This window comes from Plenodomus lingam, assembly GCF_022343315.1.
Source record: "Plenodomus lingam strain CAN1 chromosome Unknown contig_14, whole genome shotgun sequence".
Lineage (NCBI taxonomy): Eukaryota > Fungi > Ascomycota > Dothideomycetes > Pleosporales > Leptosphaeriaceae > Plenodomus > Plenodomus lingam.
In genome coordinates this window covers 572892-597070 of record NW_027093932.1, presented here as the reverse complement: position 1 = coordinate 597070, position 24179 = coordinate 572892, and the positions used below count along the sequence as shown (strand labels likewise).

Below are 24179 nucleotides of genomic sequence, written 5' to 3'. Positions count from 1 at the left end.
CTTTTAGTATATCCTAAACTAAATACTATAATCTATGCTATAATTATAGTAGCAATAGGGAGTAAATCTCCTAAAAACCCTAAAAGAAATACGCACTAGGACGCTCTATAAAAAGAGCTAAGATAATAGAAGGATCTCTATAACTACTACATAGGATAGTAATTTAGAGACGTAGTATACAAAGAAATTAATACTCTACTAAAAGCTAGTACCTAGGAAGAGATTAATAGGCTAAATATAGGAGAGTATCTACTCCTACTTAAATAGGTGTTTATATATAAGCTTAATTAGAATAGTTACCTAATTAAGTGTAAAGCAAGGATAGTAGTAAGAGGAGATCTATAGCTTACTAACTTAATTTATTTAACCTACGCAGCTACCCTAGTAGCGTGAACCTTTAGGACTATAATAGCTATTAGAGCTAAGTTTAACCTTAAGATATATTAATATAACGTTGTTAGAGCTTTCCTTAATACCTTAAGGGTTTAACACCCTATAGTTATCTATAAGCTACCTAAAGGATATTAAACACCTAGGAAGTGCGTTAAGCTTAAACAAGCTCTATATAGATTAAAAGACTTACTATTATTATAGTATAACAAGCTCTTAACTACACTCTAAGAAAATAAGCTTATTACTTCTAAAGAGGGGCTATACCTATTCTTTAACAAAGATTGTAGTATCTTATTAATATTCTATATAGATAATATCCTATCGCTCTATTACTAAAACTACGCAAGCTAAGCTTACAAAGTTATCTAAGCTCTAAAGCAAAGATATACTATAGAAGAAAAGGGACCTGTAAGCTAGTTTCTAGGGGTAAGAGTAATCTAGGATAGAAAAAGATAGATAATAACGCTTGTTTATAATAAATATATTAACAAGATTGCAAAGAAATTTAATCTAGTAGAGATAGGAAAATTCCCTGCTACACTACTATTAAGTAAAGATATTTAAAAGAGCACTAGAGAAGCTACTAAAAAGAAGATTAAGGACTATTAGGAGCGCGTTAGATTAATCCTTTACACCTTAATTATAGTGCGCCCTAATATTGCCTATATAGCCTCCTAGCTCTCCTAATACCTTACTAACCTATCTAAATAACACTTTAACGTAGTTAACTAAGTAAGTATCTATCTATACTATACTTAATACTATTTAATCTAATATAGGAATAGGGATCCTAATAAGCTTATGTTATAGACTGGCCTTAAGGGAGAATGCAATAAGCGTTAATAATAGTATTTAGTATCTTAAAGGAGAGGTAAGCCCTCTACGCCTTTTTATAGGTGTGCAATGTGTTCGCTTAGTAGTAGTGTTAGACTTAGTCTGTCTTGTGTTAGACCTAGGCTTAGGCATAAGCGTAAGCCCTTTACATTTAGGTTGTATAAATAGTTAGTATGTCTATTTAGTCTTAGTAGTGCGCTATCTACCTTCTAATAATATATTAATACTATGCTTATAGAGTTCCTTAGATTATATATAATAGCCTACCTTAATAATATCCTAATTTATTTAGGAGGAGACTAGTTTAACTATATAGAAAAAGTAAAGTATATACTTATACTATTAAAAGAAGTAGGACTATACCTAGACTTAGAGAAATATACTTTTAGTATTAAGAAGGTACACTACCTAGGCTATATTATTAAGGCAGGCAAATTACTTAGACCTAACCCTAAAAAGCTTAGGGTAGTATAGGAATAGGAATCCCCTAGGAATATAAGAGAGGTAAGGAGTTTTCTAGGTTTTACTAACTTCTACTATAATTTTATTACAAAGTTTTCTAAAGTAGTAGCGTATTTAAATTAACTAACTAGGAAGAATAGACTATTCTAATAGGGAGAGGAAGAATAAAATATATTTAATACACTAAAAAAGGTATTTATATCTAGACTAGTACTAATATAATAGAACCTAGCTAAAGAAATATTATTAGAAGTAGACTATTTAAGATACACTCTTAGGGGTTACTTATTATAAAAGGTTAGGGGCATCTAGCGCCTAGTTACTTACTTCTCTATAGTACTAACGCTAGAGAGACAAAACTACACTATACATAATAAGGAATTGCTAGCTATTATTAAGTATCTTAAAAGTTAGTTAGTAGAGTTATAGAGTGTTTATAAGCTATTTATAATATTTATAGACTATAAAAACCTAGAGTACTTTACTAGCCTTTAAAGCTTAAGCAAGTAATAGTGCTACTAGGTAGAGGAACTTTTAAAATATTAGTATATCCTATAGTATAGACCTAGCTATCTTGCAGGATAACCTAATACCTTAAGCAGGTAACTATAATATTTAAACTCCTCTAAAGTAACACTATAGTTAGTAATACGCCCTAAATTAATTTAGGTTATAGTATTAGAAGTAGAGGAGGCGTCTAAGTTACTAAAGGGCGCTAGCCTCTTTACTAACCTATATATATAGACACTATAGGATAAAGTAGTACTAGAAGATAAGATATACTAAGTGTGTCTTAATATAGTTTAGAAAGGCGCTAGGTCTTTCCTAGTTTTAGCTAGTATAAAGTAATAGATTAGGGACTATGCAATTAGCGTATATAGTACTTTGCTTTAGAGGGGTGTTATTTAGTTACTAATATAGGAACCCCTTATAACTACTATTATATAGCAAGCATATAAATTAGGTTTAGTAGGATATCTAGGAAAGAATACAATATTTTAAATACTACGCTGTAACTATTATTAGGATAGAATATTAGGAGATATTGCGTAGTAAATTTTAAACTACTATTATTATAGTACTTATATCTCCTAGAAGCGCTAATAGGGTCTATTATAACCTATACTAGTTATATTATAATACTAGTCCTAAATATGTATAGATTTTATAGTTAACCTACCTATAAAAGATAATAGTAAACCTTAGTTCCTATTAGTTATTACTAATAGATTATCTAAATATATTTAGCTTAAAGTAATAGTCTCTATAGTTGCTAATTATTATATAAGGATCTTCTAGGACAACTAGTAGTAGTTCTAGGGCTTCCTATCCTCTATTATTACTAACTAAGGCTCTAACTAGTTAGGATCTTTCTAGATAATATTATACTAGATAATAAAGATAAACTAGTTACTATCTACTATATACCACCCCTAGATAGATAGCAGGATAAAGTAGGTAAACTAAGAAGTATAGGTAGTGCTGCGTATAATAGTATGCTTTAAGTAGACTAACTAGCCTAACTACCTACTAGCCTGCTAACTTACACTTAATAATAGGGACTCTAGTATAACTAGTGTTAGCCCTAATCTACTTTTAAATAGGTAAACTATAAACACACTATAAAAGATAATATTACTACTAGTAAAGCCTAAGAATCCTTATAGGGAGGCTATAGCGTTCTTGTTACACCTATAAAGGGGTGTAGAACTAGTATAAGCTACTATTATATTCTAATAGTAATAATAATAGGAGGTAATAAACTAGTCCTAATACCTAGCTAAAAAGTTCCTAAAGGGTAATATAGTTTAGTGTATAATACGTAATATAAAGATAAACTAACTAAGTAAAATATTTAACTAGCTATAAGTAAAGTATAAAGTAATAGAAGGCCCTACTCTACTAATAGTAGTATTAGACTTACTAGGGAACTTATATAAGACTATGTATATGGATCTACTAAAGAGAGCTACTAATAACCTGCTACTAAGCTAGAAGCTTTAGGACTTATAACTAGGTCTAATAGTTACTCTAGAAAATAAAGATATAATACTAGATAAATAGGAAGTAGAAGAGATCCTTTATATAAAGAATATAAGAGGAAAAGGAAAGTGTTAAATCCTAGTAAAATAGAAGGGGTATATTAATCTAATATAGCACCTACTAGAGGTAGTATAGGATATTAAGGCTCTAGATAGGTTTAAGGAAGACTTAGTTAACGAGTACAATTAGTAGTAGTAGTGGCAGTAGGATAAGGGTAGTGCTTTAATAGTCTGCTAACGCGCAGCACCCTAGGCCTTAAGAAAACAATATTAGAATAAATATAAGGAAAATAAGGGAAAACTAATACTAATAATAAGAGTCTTAATACTACAGGTAGTGCGCTTAGTAGCGCTCTTAAGTTTATTAATATAAAGGTTAGTTTAGGCCTAGGTCTTATTTATATACTAGTTAATACGCTAGAAGGTAATACTAGTATTAGTAGCTAGCTATATAATATTATTATTACTATAACTACTATATAAAGGTGTAATAGTAAACTAAAGTAGGAATACTAGAGTACTAGTAGTAGATAGAATAATAGCACTAAGCTAATACTAATTATAGGCGCGCAAGTAGGTAGTAGGAGTAAGTAGAGTAATAGTATTAATAGTTTAAGCCCTTAATAAAAGATCTTTAAAATAATAGTAGAGCTAGTAGAACTATAGTATAAACTAGTAGTAAGTACCTTTAGTAGGTTTCCCTATAAAAGTACTAAGGGTTCCTTTCTTTATAATATAGAGGTAATTCTCCTAGTAACTATAATAAAACTAGAGCTAGTTATAGAGGGCGTGGTAAATATTAGGATTATTAGTAAGGATAGCTTCTAACTAAGTATAAGTCTTGTGCCTATAATAGTAGGACTTCTATAAACGCCCTAGATATAGTTAGGAGTTAATATAAAGGATATTAAAATTAAGGATAACTTACTACTACCCTCCTAATAGTTATACTTACTAAAGAGATAAAGCTAGTTAATATACTAGTTATAGGGAAGCAGCTTTATAAAGCTACTATTATATTCCTTATTATCTAAGTTACTAGAAATAATAAAGCTACTAAGTAACTAGGTTTAGGGAGGGGTATACTAAGCAAAGTTAGTCCAGGAAATATTAGGAGAATATTAGGAGTACGCATATTATCTTAGTAGGCCTAACGCAGGGTCTAACTACCTTATAGTAGTTCCCTACTACTAGTACTAGTAGTAGTAGACAAGAATATAATAGGAGCTATATAAGCTAGATAGATAGTAAAAAGAGTAATAAGAAGGTAATTAGTAGGGAAAATTAGCTATATAACAAAGTAAGTTTAGGAAATTAATAGTAGGGTAGCATAGCTATATTAGAACTTTTATAGTAGGGTGCTAAAATAAGTGTATAGATGCTACACGCGTGTACTACTTAATATATAGGCCTATTATAAATTAGGAAAGAATATAAAGATATAATGCCTAATATAGATTATAGAGGATAAAGATATAACCTTAGAACCCTAGAAAGACAATTTTATAATAGTTTATAGGGAAGGTTAGGGGTATATAAAGGGCTTAGGCTTATGCCTAAGCCTAGGCCTAATATAAGATAGACTAAGTCTACACATCTATAAAAAGGCGTAAAGGGCTTACCTCTCCTTTAAGATACTAAATACTATTATTAACGCTTATTGCATTCTCCCTTAAGGCTAGTCTATAATAGAGGGCGTTATTAATTAAGTCTTCCTTATCTAATTTCTTTCTATTAGTAAATAGGCTTTTAAAAGTAGCTAAACTAGATACTCTTCCTTTGCCTTTGTCTAATATCTTAGTAGTTAATAAGAATAATAAATCTTTTCTTTAGGGGGGTTAGTTATAAAAGGATATTAGCTTTGCCTCTAATTCCTCTAGGCTTTTAGTAGTCTCTAAGTCTATACCTTAATATAATCTAATATAATTTTTCTAAAGGTAATCTAGCACTACCTAGTAGTCTAGAAGTCTAAGCCTATAGGCTTTAGTTATTAGAAGTTCTAATAGCTATTCTAACTATAGAGTTATAGGGTTAGACTACTACTTAAACTTAATTAGTAGTATAAAATAATAATAAATATAATATTCTTAAATACTTTTACTAGCTAGGATAATATTCTTCTTATAATATAATAATATAGGTAGGTAGGGTAACTAAAAGGTATACTATATAACTTAAAGGTATATAGGAGTACGCGTCTATATAGAAAAGGATAAGATTCCTCTACCTATAGGTCTTGTATAAAAGGATTAGAAGAACATGCCTATCCTAATATAGGCGAGCTACTCTCTATATATATTAGTAAGTTAGGCCTTTATTAGGCCTAACTTAGCATAGAATAATAGGCAAGCAATTCTACCTTATTATTACACTAACTAGTCTTAATAAACCCTTTCTATAGGTGCTCTTGTATATATTCCTTAGTAGCCTAGAGCTCCTTAGTATTTTAATAATAGAGGGGACTCTAGTAGTTAGAAGGTGTTCCTTTAGGACAATCTTGTGGTTATAAGGCTAATAGATTAGAAGTTTGTTAGCCTTAGCTTTATTAAAGACGTCCTAATAGGAGTTGTAGTTAGATAGAAGCTTCTATTCTAATAAGGTGTGGTTAGGAGTATCCTATAATTGTTGGTGGGCGCTTGGTGGGGGTGGGCGCTTGGTGGTGGATCACGTTATACATGCAATCTCGCAGCGCCTCAAAGGTGTGGGCATTTAGGTTTCAAAATCCTCTGCTCAACAAACATGGTGTCTCTCAATATAGATGTGCTATGACTCTTCGCTCACCATGACATGGCGTGCTCACTACACATGTTTTTGCTCACACTACTGCCTACCATACCTATTTACTTCATGCCGCCTAGTACTTCGCATTTGATTTCTGCAAAGCAAGGCTGGTGAAGTTGAAATGGCCGGAAGATCGGGATAGAATGAAAACGAAGAGGTTGTTCCTATAAGTACATACTGCCTTCCACCAACTCCTCACACGGGAAGTGATGTTCAAAGTACCGGTACCGGTACCTACCGTACCGTACCCAATGCTCAAAAGCGCGCGAGACAGCGTAGCTCGGGGCATCCTCATCACATCGGGGGTATGTCCACAGTAGACTGGATCGCCTGCACCACTTGAATAGCATCCAGCTAAGTTGGCGTACCGGTATGCCAGTCTTGACATCATCCGATGGTCCCGATGGCAGAAGCGTGATCGGGGGGGGAGACTCGCGTAAAGCCACATGGGTTGTGCCGTCAGTTGGTGGAGGTGACAGCCATGACATCACGGTTGACAGCCGCAACGCCATCTTGCGGGGTTGACTACCTAAGAGTAGTTGACGACTGACATTTTGCTCCGCATTCGTCTGGCCAAGCCGCAGCCATCAGCGCGGGACAAGGCCACAAGGTCGCGCAACCCCAATGTTTCCTTTCCCTTTCACGGATCGCCAAGGATGACGATGCCCCCAACACCCCCAGCCACGTACGTGTGCTGTGTGCTGAGTGTACGCACGGGCTTGATGTGGACCTTTGGCTTGTCCCTCCAGGCCATGGGTTAAATACCTCCTGCAAGTACCTTGTTTACGCATGTGCCGTCCTCTCGCACCTTTCTTGCTGCTTCCCATGGTCTCAATGCGTGCCCACATCGTCGCCCTTTTCGCGAGCGTGCCATTGGCGACCGGCTTGTACATTAACGGGAGCGTGATTGCGCCTTGTGATTCACCAGTCTACTGCTATGGCGACCTACTCCGCGAAATCGAGCTTGCGAGGCCGTTCGAGGATTCGAAGACGTTTGTAGATCTGTAAGTTGTACGACAGCGATGTAATTATGCACATGACTAACTTCCATTCAGACCTACAACGCGTCCCTTGAATGAGGTGCTTGCAGCATTCGCCAACTTAACTAGACCCATCCAGAACAACACAGAGCTTAATGACTTTCTCTCGGAGTACTTTGGTGAGGCTGGCTCTGAGCTCGAGCCAGTTCCTCCCGATCAACTGGAGACGCAGCCAGATTTTCTCGAAAACGTCAACAGCTCGACGGTGCGAGACTTCACAAGCCAAGTGATCGATATTTGGCCAGATCTGACACGCCGATATGTGGGAGCAGGTAACTGTTCTGAGTGTGTCAATTCCTTCATTCCCGTCAATCGAACCTTTGTCGTAGCCGGCGGTCGGTTCCGAGAACCGTACTACTGGGATTCTTTCTGGATTATCGAGGGACTTCTGCGAACCAAAGGTTCGTTTACTCAGATCGCGGAGAACATCATCGAAAACTTCTTAGATCTTGTGGAAGATATCGGCTTTGTTCCCAATGGTGCCAGGAGATACTATGAGAACCGGTCTCAACCACCGCTACTGACGCAGATGGTCCGCATCTATGTCGAATACACACAGAATTACACGCTGCTGGAGCGCGCTTTGCCGATTTTGGAATTAGAGTACGAATTCTGGGTCAACAATCGCACTGTCACCCTCGAGCGTGCTGGAAGAAATTACTCGCTGAACCACTACGCTGTGTCGAACACGCAACCACGACCTGAATCGTATTACGAAGATTACACGACCGCAAACAATCAGACCTATTTTAATGAGGAAGGAGAAGAATTTAATGCGACCCAGACGCTTAATGCAACGGAGAAGGCGAGGCTGTATTCCAACCTTGCATCTGGAGCAGAGAGTGGCTGGGACTATTCGGCGCGATGGATTGCAAACCCTTTGGATGCTGTCACTGACACCTTCTTCCCTCTTCGATCGCTGAACACTATTGAGATCATACCAGTCGAGCTGAACTCGATTCTGTACCACAACGAGATTACTATTGCAGAGTTCCACCGCCACCAGGGCAACTACTCCGCTGCGCGTGAATGGGCTACAAGAGCGGCAAATCGCAGCGAGGCAATGGCAACAATGCTCTGGAGCGCTGAGCATTACAGCTACTTCGATTACAACCTCACGTCGAGCTCTCTTAACATGTACACCTTGGCCGATAATAGTAGCACTCCCCTTTCTCTTGCTGGAGCACCAGCTGGAAAGCAAATTTGGTTTCAAACTGCCCAACTCTACCCATTCTGGACTGGAGCTGCTCCCGATAGCATTAAGAATGATCCCAAAGCCATGCGACGTGTGTTCGCACGTGTTGAGGAAGCACTCGATCAGCAAGCAGGTGCAGTGTCTGCGACGAACCTGCAGACTGGTCAGCAATGGGACGAACCGAACGTGTGGCCACCCCTACAGTACATTATCATGCAAGGCTTACTGAGCACCCCGCTGGAAGTCAGTGAAGATCATGATGAGCAGACAACTGCAGATTATGTATGGACACAGGACCTCGCTCTTCGTCTCGCTCAACGCTATCTGGACTCGCTCTACTGCACATGGCGCGTGACTGGTGGTGCGACGGATGATGTGCCTCAGCTTCCTGGATCTCAGGGCAATGGTACGATCTTTGAGAAATATTCTGACCAATCTACCAATGCCGCAGGTGGGGGTGGAGAGTACACCGTCGTAGAGGGCTTTGGCTGGAGCAACGGTGTCCTCATCTGGGCTGTGGACCAATTCGGACAGCGCCTTACAACGCCAGAGTGCGGCAACATTACAGCTGCAAATGTTGGTGGCGGAGAAAATAAAAAGCGAAGTGCTGTGGAGTTGTCAAAGAGAGATGCCAAGTGGATCAAGCAGTACAAAAGGTCGAGCTAATTGAAGTACTGACGTATTTTCAAGATAGCAAGGCTTACCATCTAGTGGTCTTATAAGATCTGGAACTAATTTCATGATATTGTAATGTCTCAAGAGACTTCAGTCATTGATATGCTTTGTGATGATGCATTGTGCCGTGCTAAATCGCACTAGAAACCGATTGTTACACAGCATATCGACATCGCCGTCCAAAATCCGAGTGCCAAGGCTGGCCTACTCTCACCCCATTCCGGAAAAATTCCAACGCACGAAGTCAATCACAGGACCTCTTGAGAGGCCTGAAGACGTGCAGGACGAAAGTATTGACCGAGGTATCAAGAAACGAATTGACTCTGCCATTGGCCACAATGCTATTCTGTAAGGAAAATCATACTAGTGAGCGTTTAGAAGGGGCTAGAATAAGGTTCATATGGGTAGTCTACGTGCGCATACCGATATTGTGGGGAAGGAACTTTGTTTTAACTGTTGGCGCTACCTAGACACTACCTAGACACAGCTTGACATCCCTGACCCGTTTCAAACGGTTGCTCACACACACGCCGAGGCTAACATGATGGACGACATCTTGAAAAGCGGAGATGGGCTTTGATGATCAAGGAAGATCGAAGAAAGATTTGGACATTGTAAGCTTTTGTTTGATATGTCAAAGGGCTACTCCGGTCCTCCACACGTCCCGCGTTGTTGTTTCAGACGCAAGTATCATGCTGCTTGTGTTGTCAGCATTGTCTCGAATACTAGAGCGGGCTCGGGGGATGGTACTTGCGTGCATGTTGGCATTGAAAAGAAAGTGACCAGTGAAGATCGTCTCTAATTCCAGTATTAGAGTTTCGTGACCGAGTGCGCCATTTCGGCAGCCACGTTCAGTGGCTTCCATTAGTTAAGAGAACATGTTGTAGGATCTACAACGTGCTTGTTCGAGACCCACTAATAGATACCCCACCTACCGTAGTACTACCGGCATGCGACTTATTCGTTCCATCGGGCTCTCCTTGGTAGATACGCATGTCCAACTCATAGCACAGACCGTCATCCATTGCCAGCACGCCGCCGAGAAAACATGGTGAACAGAATGGAAAAGAAATCCCCCACTAGAAAAAGCGTGATGGATGCTCCACTGTTGATCAATACTCATCAGATCATGAGCTTCATCTACAAGTAAATAACTGTCCGATTGTTAATAGATCTAATAAGTATCCAGATTGATCCGATGTCTGGATTTGATAACTTGCAGCCACTGCGGCTTCTATACTCCCTGTACGAGTCAAGGGCAAACTCAAAATGTGGACAGCGGTCAACCACCATGCTGGTAGGCGCATAGTGTGTGTAGACATTTGGGAAATTGAGACTTGGCTTTCGAGATGGTACCGAGGTTCACTGTTTCGTACAGCGCCTATCACTGGTAACTGTTACCCTGGACGTGAGGGCGAAACACATAAATATCACTACTTTCTTGCGAAAGAGAGAGATCATCACCACAGTTCATTTCTTCCTCTCCATCCAAAGGTTCTCATAGCCCTTCACTGCTTATCACTTCCAGACACCTTCTGGCAGATCTTTTCCAAAACCCTTTGATATCCGTCAACATGAAGTCCTTTGCCATCTTGCTCTTCACTTCTCTCGCGGCTGCCTCGCCCATCGCTGCACCTGAGCCTGTAGCAATCACTGAGCCCGAAGTGGTCACTGTTACAGTCCCAGAGGTCGCGTTGGATATCCGTCAGATAGGCGGTAGTACTCGGAATGAGCTCGAGACAGACAGCACCTCAGCATGCCCCAAAGTCATCTTTATCATGGCTCGTGGAAGTACGGAGCGCGGAAATATGGTAAGTATCAAGCGTTGTCTCAATGCTCCATCATCCATTCCTTACCTTTCATATCTCGTGGCATGACCAGCCACTGATTCTTGAACTCAACTAACAACTCAATAACATAGGGAACTTTAACTGGCCCCCCTCTCGCCAACGGCCTTGAGCGTATCTACGGTGCAAACCAAGTCTGGGTCCAAGGTGTTGGAGGCCCTTATACTGCAGATCTAGGCTCCAATGCCCTTCCTGGTGGTTCCTCACCCGCCGCATTCAACGAAGGCGTGCGTCTTTTCAACCTTGCCGCCAAAAAATGCCCCAACGCCGCAATCGTCGCAGGTGGCTACAGGTACGTGACCTTTCTTCGTTTTCTCACGCCACACCACATCATCACACAAAAGCAACAGCAAAAGAAAATACTGACAGCCAAACAGTCAAGGCGCAGCCCTCATCGCCGGCGCCGTGTCCCGTCTTGAGCCAGCCGTCCGCGACCAAGTCAAGGGTGTCGTGCTCTTCGGCTATACCAAGAACAAGCAAAACGGCGGACGTATTCCCAACTACCCTGCTGAGAGATTGAAGGTGTATTGCGCTGCTGGTGACCTGGTTTGTACGGGGACGCTGACGATTACTCCTGCGTATCTTACCTATGGTGCTGATGCGGGGAGCGACGCGCCTAAGTTCTTGCAGAGCAAGATTGATGCTTAGGTGTAACCATTTATGAATTGGTGGGTTATATGGGTAAGTGAGACGTAAAGCCTGGCGATTGGAGACTGGGGTGCATGGATTGGAGTATACCAGCGGAAAGGCTACCGTATTTTGGCAGTCAGATTGCTATTTTCAGCACACATCCAGTGCCAAAGATCACTGTCAATCCCGTATGGAGACTGAGAATCCTTCTTTCTTTCACTGACCTGATCATATCTGCGGCACGATCTTGTCAGTATTTTTCTTCTAGAGGAATCCCTAGACCAAGAGACTATACTGCTCAAACCAAGCCCCCTTGCTAGAAACACCTGAACATCAAAACTGCCAACCTCGACACAACCCAGTACCCGTAGTCTCCTGATTTGGCATCTAGCGTCCCAACGTATCCCTTCGGTTCGTACATCTCATCGCATTCACCACCCAACGCCAGACCATTCACGAACTAGATTTAAACATCTCACAGACTCGCAACATAACAGCCCGTCCAAGCATCCCGCCACCCCTTAAAAAAGCAGTTTATGGTAAGGAACTCGCTGGACATTGACATACAGCCCAGTCCTGATGCCAAGTAGCATGTTAGTTAGATACCATATCACGTACCGCGGATACAGTACTGTTCTATGCGTTGTCTAGTATGCGGTATAATGGTTCACTGTATGTGTGGGTGATATCACTACCACGTGCGTAACATATACGCCGCAAAGGAATGACAGGGGCTTCTAGGTCCTTGCGCGACGTGGCAGATCCGAATATTACTTTGCGAGTAACGACTGCGCCATTGGATATTACAGACAAAATGTGAAAGTAGTAGTCTTGCAATGGTGCTATAGTGTGTGTGGAATCGAGGTAGGCAAGAAAGAAGATTTCGGCATCTAAGTCGAGGTGGAATTGTAGCATCAGTGTAAGATTCCTAGTGTGTATTTTGAAAGCCTATGTTTGTGATGTGAGGCCGAAAGGAGGACAGGGGCACAATCTTTGGATCGGCCTCAAGGGCGGTCGTGTGTGGTGGCTGTGTATGTGAAGGGTGTTGTGGCGCAAGAAAATAAAGTCTGCAGCATTTATTTTTATTGCCCACAGAGTTATCAATCCAACCCCACCCAGCCCCCCACCCCGGCATCTATATCGTCAAAGACCGAGGCAAAGGTCACGGCTTGACGCAAAACTCGCTCCAAAACTACCACAATAAAATAAACACACTAGCCCGCCCACGTCCTAGCCTCACTTCTTCCCAGCACTCTTCTGCCTCTCCGCCTCCTCCCTCATCTCCCGTTTAATCCTCGTGATTGTGCCAACACCGCCATAAATCAGAGCCGTATAGACCTGGGCAACACTAGCGCCGGCATCGAGGATCTCACGCGCTTGGCTGCCGTTGGTAATGCCGCCGGTTGCGAAGAGGACTTTGCGAGGCGCGGCTGGGGCAGGGGCTGCGTTGGGAGTAGACTCTAAGGTCAGTTTTGGTGCGGATTCGGCGAGATCGTCGATGTTGGAGGAGGGTAGTGGAGGAGATGATTGATCTATTGAGAGCTTGGTGGTTGTTTTGTTAGAGGGGGATGATGGCTTGGGCTGATGGTCCTCCGGTGTGCCCGGTGAAGTTGCGTTACCAGCTGACTTGTCGGCGATTGTCGCCGCAGTGCTTGATGACGTTGAGAACGTTGGATGTTTTGGTCCCTGGTCCAGTGCTTTTCTGTACTTGGTCACAAGCGCAAGTGTGCGCTCAAACATCTGTGGTCCAGAGTATCCGCCTTGCTCTAGCAGAAGTTTGGCCTCAGACGCTGGCAGTGCGTATCCTCTGGGCAAAGGGTCTGGTCGCTTCTTCGTTGTGTTACCGACGATGACGCCGTCTACGCCCGAGTCCCAAACGGCTTCGCAGATACCAGAGATTTGTTCCTCTGAATCTTCGTCTGGGCTGACTTTGACCATGATGGCGGGTTTGGTCTTGCGGTCGATGTTCTTGACGGCTTGGACGACGCCTGAGAGCAGCCGTGTCAATGGCTCCACGTTCTGTAATGTTCGCAGGCCGGGTGTGTTGGGAGACGAGACATTTACTACCAGGATGTCGGCGTACTTTCCAACATGTCCTACAGTGGTCGCATAGTCACGAACGACTGCCTCAATGTCGTTTTCCGACGTGGTCTTGTTCTTGGCAACTTGGACTGCCAGCAGTCGTCCTGGCAGCAATGAGCCGGGTGGAACACCAGCTTCTCCATCGAGGACCGCCCGCTCAGCCTCTTCATCCATGCCCAATCCCTTGTGATAAGCAAACTCGCGAACGCGCTGACGAAGTCGGGTAGCTACGTGTTCGGCACCCTCTGAGTTGAACCCATAGCGGTTGATGAGCGCGTTCTGGCTCGGGAGCCTGAATACACGTGGCTTGGGATTGCCCTCCTGTGGCAACAATGTAATGGCGCCAACCTCAACAACCGCCGCACCCAGCTCGAACAAGGGCGTGGGGATCTCAGCGCCCTTGTCGATACCCGCCGATGTGCCAATTGGGTTACTCAATGTGTGTCCAAAGACTGGTACAGTCAGATCGCCTTGTGAATCAGCTATACCACGCTCCCTGGGGTTTAGCCCAAAATTATGGAGAGCCTTGAGTATTCGTGTTCCCGCTTGATGCGCCTCTTCGCCATCGGGATATATTTGTCGTAGGGCCGGTACGACAAGCCATTCGTGAATGCTTGCGCGTGTGTCGGTGACGTAGAGGTAGCCAAAGGAGAGACCGACAGTCAGAATGGTACCGTATACCAGGTTTCTGGCACGTGTGCCTCCCGATCGAACATTCGTCGCTGTCACGGTAGCAGCGGCGGCTTCCGTTGCATTGGTCGCGTGTCTTGTGGGGTGTTGAAACAGGTGTTGTGCGGGGCGGCAACGTGGTATCACGGGGCGCATGCGCAGGTTCCGCATACCTGCAGTGTTTTTCATGGCAATAAGTATGGCGGACAGCACATAAGGCCGTCGATGGCTGTGCAATTGCTGTTGGGATTCTAAGCTGTACCTCGAGAGGTTGGTGATGCGGAACAGCCTCGGGTTGACGTTCATGCGGACTGGTTATGTCAGCAAAACGCCATAACTTACTACTTTCCCCTCTTCACTTGAATATGATCAATAATTCACTGCACAACCGGGAATCCTGTTGTTACATTACTACTATTGAATGATACGACTATTCCAAGTAGAGCGACACTAGAATTTCGAAACGTCCAATCCGTTAATCTCAAATAAAAAATTGTAAAGTTATCAATGCTCGCTTCTTCGCTTGCTTGCTGCTCTTAAGCGTCGTGATGAAACCCTATTCTGCTCCGACAAATGCTCAATCACCAAACTTTTCCCAAACCTACACAGTCTGATATGCACAAAACTCAGGAAGAAGAAAGATGTGCCCACCTCGCATCCACATCAACCTCACCTTCCTCACTGTTTTCCTCCGTCAGCAAACATCCCATCACCCAACCCCATCGCCAGCCACTACCACCCCACCACCACCACCACCACCACCACAACAACAACAACAGGACCTGCCATGACGTCTTTTGAAACCAAAGACACCTACCAATCATAAACCCACCCACTGTTCTGTTCCATGAACTCTGTACACGCCTCTTTCAACGCGATATTCGGCCTCAGGTCGCCGATTGTCAGCGTCTCCCTCGTCAAGGGATCAGTTGGACTGCGCTTCAAATGCTCAATCAGTGTTGCGCGCTCGTAGGAACGGCCATTTTTGGTTACAACCGGATCGTGCATGATTTCAAACGTGATTCCGTCGACCAGATAATCAGGCACTTCGCGTTTTTGCTGGTTTTCTGGGTCTGAAATGGCAAATGCAGTGCGTAGATCATCTCGTTTCTTCTCAAAATCACTTTTGCGCTCTGCTTTCTCTTCTTGGCCAGCTACGCGTGTGACTTCGTTAGCTTCGATGCGCGCATCGATGTCATCCATGTCTTTCTTGTACTGGGTCTCGAGCATGGCTTCCAGATCTGCGAGCAAGCCTCCACGCCGCCGTACGCGTTCGCGTTCGCGAATATCCCACTTTGCTTTTTTGCAACGCAGGACAAGAGCAGATATCGTGGCCGCGTTTGAGGTTTGCTGCGTGGAATTTGTGCAGAGTTGGTAGGCCATGAGGGCACTGGAGAGGGCTTCGTTGGGGTGATTGATTGCGAGTTGAGCTTGTGCTGTCGTCATCTTAGCGTTGCATTCATTTTGGGAAGAGAGTAATATCGCAATCGACGGACATGTTTCATCTATGTCGGAGGGAGCTGGTAATGCGACAGGACATGACTAGGCGCATTGGTAAATGGACATTGTCAGCATACCCAAATAGAAGAAGGCCTTCATATTATCCTTGAGTAACTCGATACTGCGGATACTATCATCAATCACGCCCTCCCATTTTTCCAGCTTCAGTCTTGCGTTTGCCCGGTTCGTGAATAATAACGGATTGGCTGAGTTCTTCTGTATAGCCTGGGAGTAGTGTGCCTCGGCTTGCTCATAGTCGCCATTCTTGAAGCATTTGTTCCCGATGTTTTTCAGCTGTTCTGCAGCATACTCGTTGCCTGCCGGGGGCATAACGAACGAGTTGGGTGTGAGTTAGGCAAGAGAGGGGCTGTTGGTAAAGGCTGAGTAGGTAGTAGGCGTGCGGAGGAGACGTCGGAGTTAGGCTGGTGTGATTGGCAGCACGGATGTTCGCCGGAGGTGGGGCGGCGTTTTGATGCGCGCCATGCTTCCTATGGAAACTTCGAGATGTGCGCGACAACGTGCTGAGGTGAGCACCTCGGATCCTTCGGAACCTCTCTCAAACAACCAGCCTTGCGTAGGAGTGAATCGGATTGATGGCCACGATCAGCGACTGTCAGATCGTCCGTTGGAGGGGCAGGTGGCAGGTGGCTGTGGTTTGCATCACCAATGTGCCATACCGGTACCGGTACCGGCACAAAAAGCGCTACCCATACTCACCAGGGCAGTAAAGAGTCTATTTGGCATGTACAAACACAAACTGGAGTCTGAAAACAGGGCAAATTATCTACTAGTGGCTTCTGAAGCGAAGTACTTAGGTATACCACCAGAACCTCCTGGGAAGATGCTAATCCATAGCATATAACAACCTGGCCACTGGACAAAGTCCTAACGTGAACATGCTTCCACTTAGAGACATCGCGGTGCGGACACTTTGTCTTGAGCCGCGACTGTTTCATAATCTGCAAAGACCGCGCACTGTTTTCCGTTTTGAGAGTCATTCCTCTCAGCTTTGTAGAGGTTCGGGTAGCTCCGCTGGCGTCGGATCACATCATCGTCCTCTGGACCATCGACTCGATGGCGACTCCGAGGTTGACTCCTCTTCCTCATCTTCTTCCTATCCTCCTCACTCTCGATACCGAGAGCCTCAATTTCAGAAATGGGACTCTTCGTCTGACGTCTGCTTCCACTCCTGTTCCTCGCCCGGCCTCGAAAGGTGTGATCAGGCTCCGCGTCGCTTCGACGGCGACTCTTCTTTTGCTCCGTTGTGGGTGGAGAGATGGAAGACAGAGGGGATGAAGGACGACGATGCTTGCGATGATGCCGTCGGTAGCGAGACCCACTTTTGCGATCATGGCCTCTCGAAGGTGAAGATGCTCGACGTGGTGAGTGAGAAGACATGCGTCGTCGCTTCAAGCGACCACGTTCTTCCAAGGCTAGCTCAGGCTCGACAATGGGTGTAGCAGGCAAGTCTGTAGCATCTAGGCATACATGCATCCCAGGTGAACTGGACAAAGCGAGTGCCGACATGGTGTACAGTACGACTGTATGAAGCACGACAGCTCAACTGTGGCTGTGGAGAGCTGGCGAAATCACAGAATGCGGTTCCGCACGCATTCGATACACGGTGAATGAGGGGAACATTGGCCGTGTACGTGTGCAGCGGTTTGGGAAGAGTGATGGTCTGGGCCTGCACGTGAGCAGTTCTTACCCAAGTGGCAGGTGCAGCAGGGCATGGTTCTAACAGGTTCCAACAGTACGGTGCCTAGGCTAGACGTCATTGGTCTAAGCGTTTTGCTACTAGCTCACTCATATGAACAGTCGCTACCATGATTCATTCCTCCTCATGGCCCACCAAATGAACCACTCTACTACATGATTGTACAGAGATTTGAATTTGTGTGCTAGATTTTTAGCCTTTGCTGTATCGTGCTTTGTTCTATACGTTTTGGTGAAGCTCGGCTTTGCGATCTGGTGATCGACATTCACCCAACGACCTGAGAGGTACTTTGCCAATGACAGATGACTACACATGACCTTTCGACCGACTGCTGATTGTTTATTTGGTAGACGCAGTCGATTCTGTGGTAGCAGGTAAGAGTTGTGCAGACGGGTCTGTCACAAGGCTAGACGACAAGGACTCATCAGAATTGAACACGAGCATACCATGTCATAGAATAGGTTTACCGTTTATCAAGAGGTTGCTACAGCAGTTCATGACTTTCTTAAATACTCGAGTCTTTTCTAAGCCTAATAATCATAACATAATCAATTTACATGCCGTGTTGAGCTTACAAGTTCAAACTTCAGAAAATTAAGTCTACGACCCCAGCCAGCTCAGTGCTCGTCACGCCCTACCCAAGCTACTTATATCTTCTACCAAATTTTTCTCAGTATGTGTTGGATTGCAAGCTCTGTTTGGTTTTGATGCGGGGCATTATGCAGGTGCACAATAGTATTTGCGTTTCCGGAGATCGACATACACCTATGTGAGCGACATAAATCTTCAACAAAAGAATTTTTGCAGCACGAAATTTCATTTTAAGAAGAATTTTTCGAACTTGACGGTTACAATTTATGTTAATCTGTCCTAGATATACTACAGCATCCTCCACTCGATTCTCAATCCATCATACTGAGAATCATTCCCAAGTGAACTTGAGTTTCCTGCACAATCATACTATGTGCATGCTGAAGATGGCGTCTTTAGCATCTAAAGCTACTGAGTTGATCATTGAAAGTGCCGGTGTGAAGATCCGGCATATCATATGTGATGGATGTATTCTCTGAGTTGGGGTCACAAAGGACGTCGCTGTCTTCACTTAGTACGATAATTAGACAGAATACAATTTCGAAATACATACGTGTAGAATTGACAGTCGTAATTGAACATGCGCAACGAGGAGATACCGTCACCGAAAGGGAGATTTTCTGTGTACAAGATTAGTGACGATGAAAAGCCGAAGGAGGTCATGCGTAATGTTACATACTACATTCACCGCTTTTGAACTCAACATCGGTGCAGTGGCCAGTATAGTTCTTTCCAGTGCAGACATAAATCTTGCCAGCATTCACTGAGCTTGCCAGAAGGGCAACATTCATGAGAAGAGCAGACAACTTATACATGTTGAAGGACTCAAGAATATGAACGGTTTTCGTAGGTGTTATAGAAGAAGAGTAGATATGAGGAAGTGATAGTGATTGTTGATGATGGTCCTGAAAGACTGATGGCCGAGGGTCTTTTATACATGTACGTCTGCTAAAAACAGCAACTCCAATGAGCCCTACTTGATATCGAGCTCATAGGAACCGAGTCAGTGTGAGTTTGCAACGGACATCAACCTGCGGATAATAGACTGCTTGACTAGGAGAGCCCTCATTTCGCTATGCTTTGTCGCCGAGTTTGGCCTAATTTCAGCTTGACTTTCCATTTTGCGAAGGTATTGAACACGAGACAACATGCTAATACGAGAGAGCACTTCAGACCACAGAGGATAGTACGCATACAACCAATAGAAGGGATCAAAACTGCCACGACCTTGCTTAGAGCTCCATTGCTTAGCACTGAACGGGAACCCTCTCCCTAGTTCACGGAGTGACTTAGTACAAGTATAGTATATTCCGTAGTCTTCCACAGTCTAGTACTCTGAATCGAAGAAGAGATATACAAGGGGCCGCGGAGGGACATGAACGAACTGCTAGTGTGAGAGGGTGGGGCACTGAATACCTGTTAGTCTTTTACAAGACGAGAAAACGCGAGGATTGTCACGAAGGAATCTTGTATCATGCATAGCGTTCAAATTGCAGCATTAATGTCGGTACAGAGATCTTGCAGGAAACTGCTCAAAGGAAGATACTCCTGTTATCCATCAGGCATTTCAAGTGCATTGATCTCCCGGCACACAGTGATTTGCCACTGCTACATCCTGGCTATTTTCATGGCACAAGGCAAGTAACGTGATCCTCAAACTAGCCGAGATAACTAGTATGACTGAGTTCCTTCTCTGCACGACGTATGGCACGGTCCTGTTCCCAGTATTACGAGGTACAAAATACATGGCAAGACTTCGATGACGTCCATGGGGACCAACAGTGCATGACTATGACCCAATATCCCCCACAGGCCTCTTGATATCGTCATCAGAGTCCTTAGAGTTTGGCGAGTTAATAAAGCTGCTTCTGATATGGCAGGTTTCCGAAACTTTAATCAAAATGGCCGTGCCACATGTCAAGACAACGCTCTGCCATTTCATTGATGATCGGATGCTGTACTGATCGTTCCGAGGCTATTGGATGTACAGTAAATGCTATCGGCGGTACTTTGTCACCACAGAAAATCAACGAAAGGCACATTAGCTTGCGTTTCAACGTGTTTCCCTGTGATCCGGATCAACGCTGCAGGTGCAGTCCTCGTTTTGGTTCCTGATAGGTCAGTGCGCCAGCATTTTCCGATGTTACATGGATTTAGTCGGAAACCATAGTGACGCAACCTAACGTGCCTCATACCGGTATAGTGTAGCCGCCTTCCCCACTTCCACGCGCTTCTAACACTGCCACTTTCGTGCGGGTCTAGAACCTCACCCTGTTCGGGTGGCTGACGTGGCTTTTAGTTTCTTTGGCAGCTGAGTAGCTCGATTGCTGTCCGGAGGCGGCATTACGACCTATTTGGGAAACGAAGCTTTATTTAGTAACGTGATCCACCACCAAGCGCCCACCCCCACCAAGCGCCCACCAACACCAAAATTACTAAATTTTTAACACTAAATTTCTTAACAACTATAGCACCTATTAATAACGCGCTTGCAGTAATTAAATCCTTAACTCTTAGAGAAGATTTTATATACTTAGAAATAGTAGAAAAGTATAGTTACTTGCAGTTAACCTTATCTAGACGCTACTAGAAAATTTAGTAGGCATATACTACTACTCTACTAAATAGTTAAATACTTAATACTACGTAAGAAAGCAAGCTTATAAAGTATATTAAAGAGCTTTATAAGTAAGGATTACCCCCTATATAGACTATTATTTAAAATTTTGTAACTAAAATAATAGGGAATCTAGTAGGTAAAAATTAGGTGTAGCGCTTTATTAACTACTATAATATTAATCTTATCTCCTATTAAGCTACTAGGCTTAATTGCAACTACTTTAAAGCTAATTCTACCTTTAAGTATAGCTTATACTTTAAGCTTTTATACTAAAAAATAGAGTAATATAATATTAAGAGTTAGTATATCTATAATATAGATAAGAAGGGTTTTCTTATTAGAGTACTATTAAAAACTAAATATATATTTAATAAGAGCGCCTATAAGTAGAGAAAGATTAGAGCTATACTCTAGGATAGTAATAGGGAGTGGATTACTACTATAGCTTGCATATGCGCTAATAGTACTACTCTTACCTCTACCCTTATTTATTAGTCCTAATCTAGAGCTTTATAGGATACCTAGTTATAAGATTTTAACCTATTATAACACTAAGCTTTCTTTATAGGATTACTAAGTAGGTAGACAAGCCACACCCTAGGGGTATCCTAGCTTAAGGAGATGTTTAATTACAAGACAAAAGCTAAAGCTTATACTTTATACTAGCTCCTTATCCTTAATAGCTATAGATCTTACGTAATAATAGAGTTTATTAAGTACTATAATAAATATAAGATCCTACTTATAATATATCCCCCTTATAGCACTTACACCCTTTAGCTACTTAATATTGTAGTATTTGCTCCCTTTATAGCTTTATATAAAGCTTAACTATCTAGTTTTCTAGATAGCTCCTAAGGGCTTACAAGTATTACTAAGAGGGATTTCTACTAGTTATTTAATGCTATATAGAGCAATACCTTTAAGGAAAAGCTAATATTAATAGCTTTTAAAGTAATAGGTATCTTACTACTTAACCCTAATATTATCCTTTTAAGGTTTAAAGCACCTATAAATAATAGTAACTAGCCTTCTTTAAGTAATAGTATAACCTTAATATTAAGTGCAAGTAATTAGAGAAAGATAGAGTAGTTACTCTATAATACTATAATTAATATCTATAATAAATAGTTAAAGAAGCTTAGCTAGATAATCTACACTATATTAGTAAGAAATACTCTACTTAACTACAAAAATAAACACCTAAGGGCTGCCCTAGCTAATAAGAAGAAGCGTAGGAAGCGTGGTAAACCTCTATTATTACCCCCTAATAATAATTATAGTAGTAGTGCCTAATTTATTTTACTATTAAAGGTAGAGCAAGTGTTTAAGCTCTAGGAGCAAAAGAACCTTAAAGAACAGGAGCTATAATACTAAAAAAGTGAGGTAATTAAGCTTTATAAGTAATAGAAGCTTGCTAAAGCTTAATGTGGAAATTTAGATCACTAAGGTTAGGAATGATTTAGGAGATGGATTATTAGATTGTATCTACTACGATCGGACTTATATATATAGAGCTTTAGCTACCCTTACTAGAAGGTAAATAATTAGTAAACCTTCCTTACTAGAGCTCCTACTTTTTATTAGGTACTTAGTAGTAAGCTAGTAGTTAATTAGATAGTAGGTTATATAGGGGTATTAATTAGGATTAATTAGATTAAGATACTCTGTAATCTAGTTAATATCCCTCCTATAACACACCCCCTAGGTATAGGTAGATCTTTTATTATTATAGTTACGCTTATAGTTAGTAGGTAGTATAGCTAATTAGAGCGTTATATATCTAAAGGGTTAAATTAGCTTACCCTTTAGATACTAATTAGCGCGCCTTCCTTATTTAGCCTACGCTTACACGCGTAGATATTATCTAGATAGAGCTCTATAACTCTATCTACCTAACTATAATCTTTACTATAGCTTAAGTTATAAGATTATATAACCCTAAAGATCTAAACTATACTTATATCCCTACTAACCTATATCTTAGTTAAAGTTAAAACCTACTACTTACACTTACTCTACCTACACTACCCTTATTACCTCCTACGTAGCTAAAGCTATAGTTACTAAAGCTACTACTACTAAAGAAGAGCGTACTACTACTAAGCGTAAGGCTATTATAAAGTATATAGTAGCTAAGTATATAGCTACTACTACTATAGCTAAGATTATAAAGCTAAGGAAGGGCACTCCTACTCTAGCTCCTACTACTCTAGCTCTAACTTTAGCTCCCGCTCCTCCCTAGACCCTGCCCCCTATCCCTACTCCTGCTCCCGCTCCCTCTCTAGCTCCTAAGGAGACCCTAAGATCCTCCTATTATAGAGAGCCTAGTATTTATTATACTAAAACTTATCTAAATTATCTACGCTTAGCGCTCTTTAATAAGTCTAATAGCAAGTGCTATAACTCTTCTAGTAGGGGGACTTAGTACTAGTAGTACTCCTTTAGGTATAGCTATATCCTAATATATATAATCTATATAAGAATTTTTCCTTTATAATACTTTAGTAAGATCTTATACTAATAAACTAATAGCCCTAAGCTTATCTAATATTCTACGCTATCCTTTCTAGTAAGGAAGTAGGCAGGTAAGAGCTAAGACCTTCTTAAGGATAAGAAGCAGAGGGTCTTAGTGCTTCTTAAGGAGAGTAAGGCTAAATAGCAGGAGCTAGTAAAAGCTGCTACTACTACTACTAAGCTTGCGCGCAAGGCTACTACTATAGCTAAGGGCGCCTAGAGCTCCTTATTAGAAGATAAGGACTCTAGCTCCTCTAAGGTTCCCCCTATAGATCCTAGGATAGGGCAACCTAGGCAGCTCCCTATAGACTCTAAGGCACGCTTTACACGCGTAATAGAGCTCCTTAGGGAAGCTACCTAGTTAATAATAGAGAGGTAGGCTATAGTTAGTTATTCTTATATTATATATTAATAGATCTTATATACTACCTTACTTTAATTAATGCTATATAATCTATACTCTACTATTATATAACTTTAGGTGCTCCCTAAACCTTATAAATTATTATATAGTTAGGTTTTTAGTAAGCCTATTAGCTAGTATATTACTAGTAGGTAGGTAGGTAATATAGAAATATCCCTTT

At 42.1% G+C, this 24179-nt stretch overlaps 8 protein-coding genes across 8 annotated transcripts; 3 read left to right on the top strand and 5 right to left on the bottom strand.

The window, feature by feature from the left end:
- Positions 1-6585: 6585 nt before the first annotated feature.
- On the bottom strand, positions 6586-7255 carry IAQ61_002281 (uncharacterized protein; the record flags this gene model as incomplete). Its single annotated transcript, XM_066095479.1, has 3 exons — positions 7202-7255; positions 6756-7037; positions 6586-6676 (listed from the first exon to the last, which is right to left on the bottom strand). Exons 2-3 carry the CDS (start codon positions 7022-7024, stop codon positions 6586-6588), a joined length of 360 nt encoding a protein of 119 aa, XP_065954315.1. The 5' UTR covers positions 7025-7037; positions 7202-7255.
- Positions 7256-7346: 91 nt separating this feature from the next.
- On the top strand, positions 7347-9413 carry IAQ61_002280 (uncharacterized protein; the record flags this gene model as incomplete). Its single annotated transcript, XM_066095478.1, has 2 exons — positions 7347-7516; positions 7568-9413. The coding sequence occupies 2 exons, from the start codon at positions 7347-7349 to the stop codon at positions 9411-9413; spliced, it is 2016 nt and encodes a 671-aa protein (XP_065954314.1).
- Positions 9414-10515: 1102 nt separating this feature from the next.
- On the top strand, positions 10516-11917 carry CUTAB1 (Cutinase; the record flags this gene model as incomplete). Its single annotated transcript, XM_003834112.2, has 4 exons — positions 10516-10568; positions 10879-11233; positions 11344-11561; positions 11647-11917. 4 exons carry the CDS (start codon positions 10516-10518, stop codon positions 11915-11917), a joined length of 897 nt encoding a protein of 298 aa, XP_003834160.2.
- Positions 11918-13135: 1218 nt separating this feature from the next.
- Positions 13136-14956, bottom strand: IAQ61_002278 (uncharacterized protein; the record flags this gene model as incomplete). Its single annotated transcript, XM_066095477.1, has 1 exon — positions 13136-14956. The coding sequence occupies one exon, from the start codon at positions 14954-14956 to the stop codon at positions 13136-13138; it is 1821 nt and encodes a 606-aa protein (XP_065954313.1).
- A 507-nt stretch (positions 14957-15463) lies between these two features.
- On the bottom strand, positions 15464-16480 carry IAQ61_002277 (uncharacterized protein; the record flags this gene model as incomplete). The annotated part of the gene is made up of 2 exons (XM_066095476.1): positions 15464-16086; positions 16228-16480. 2 exons carry the CDS (start codon positions 16478-16480, stop codon positions 15464-15466), a joined length of 876 nt encoding a protein of 291 aa, XP_065954312.1.
- Positions 16481-16892: 412 nt separating this feature from the next.
- On the top strand, positions 16893-17610 carry IAQ61_002276 (uncharacterized protein; the record flags this gene model as incomplete). The annotated part of the gene is made up of 2 exons (XM_066095475.1): positions 16893-16957; positions 17061-17610. The coding sequence occupies 2 exons, from the start codon at positions 16893-16895 to the stop codon at positions 17608-17610; spliced, it is 615 nt and encodes a 204-aa protein (XP_065954311.1).
- A 1243-nt stretch (positions 17611-18853) lies between these two features.
- Positions 18854-19273, bottom strand: IAQ61_002275 (uncharacterized protein; the record flags this gene model as incomplete). Its single annotated transcript, XM_003834109.1, has 3 exons — positions 18854-18959; positions 19012-19078; positions 19138-19273. The coding sequence occupies 3 exons, from the start codon at positions 19271-19273 to the stop codon at positions 18854-18856; spliced, it is 309 nt and encodes a 102-aa protein (XP_003834157.1).
- A 188-nt stretch (positions 19274-19461) lies between these two features.
- IAQ61_002274 (uncharacterized protein) lies at positions 19462-20400 on the bottom strand. The gene is made up of 2 exons (XM_066095474.1): positions 20249-20400; positions 19462-19726 (listed from the first exon to the last, which is right to left on the bottom strand). The coding sequence occupies exons 1-2, from the start codon at positions 20286-20288 to the stop codon at positions 19524-19526; spliced, it is 243 nt and encodes an 80-aa protein (XP_065954310.1). The 5' UTR covers positions 20289-20400; the 3' UTR covers positions 19462-19523.
- Positions 20401-24179: the final 3779 nt, after the last annotated feature.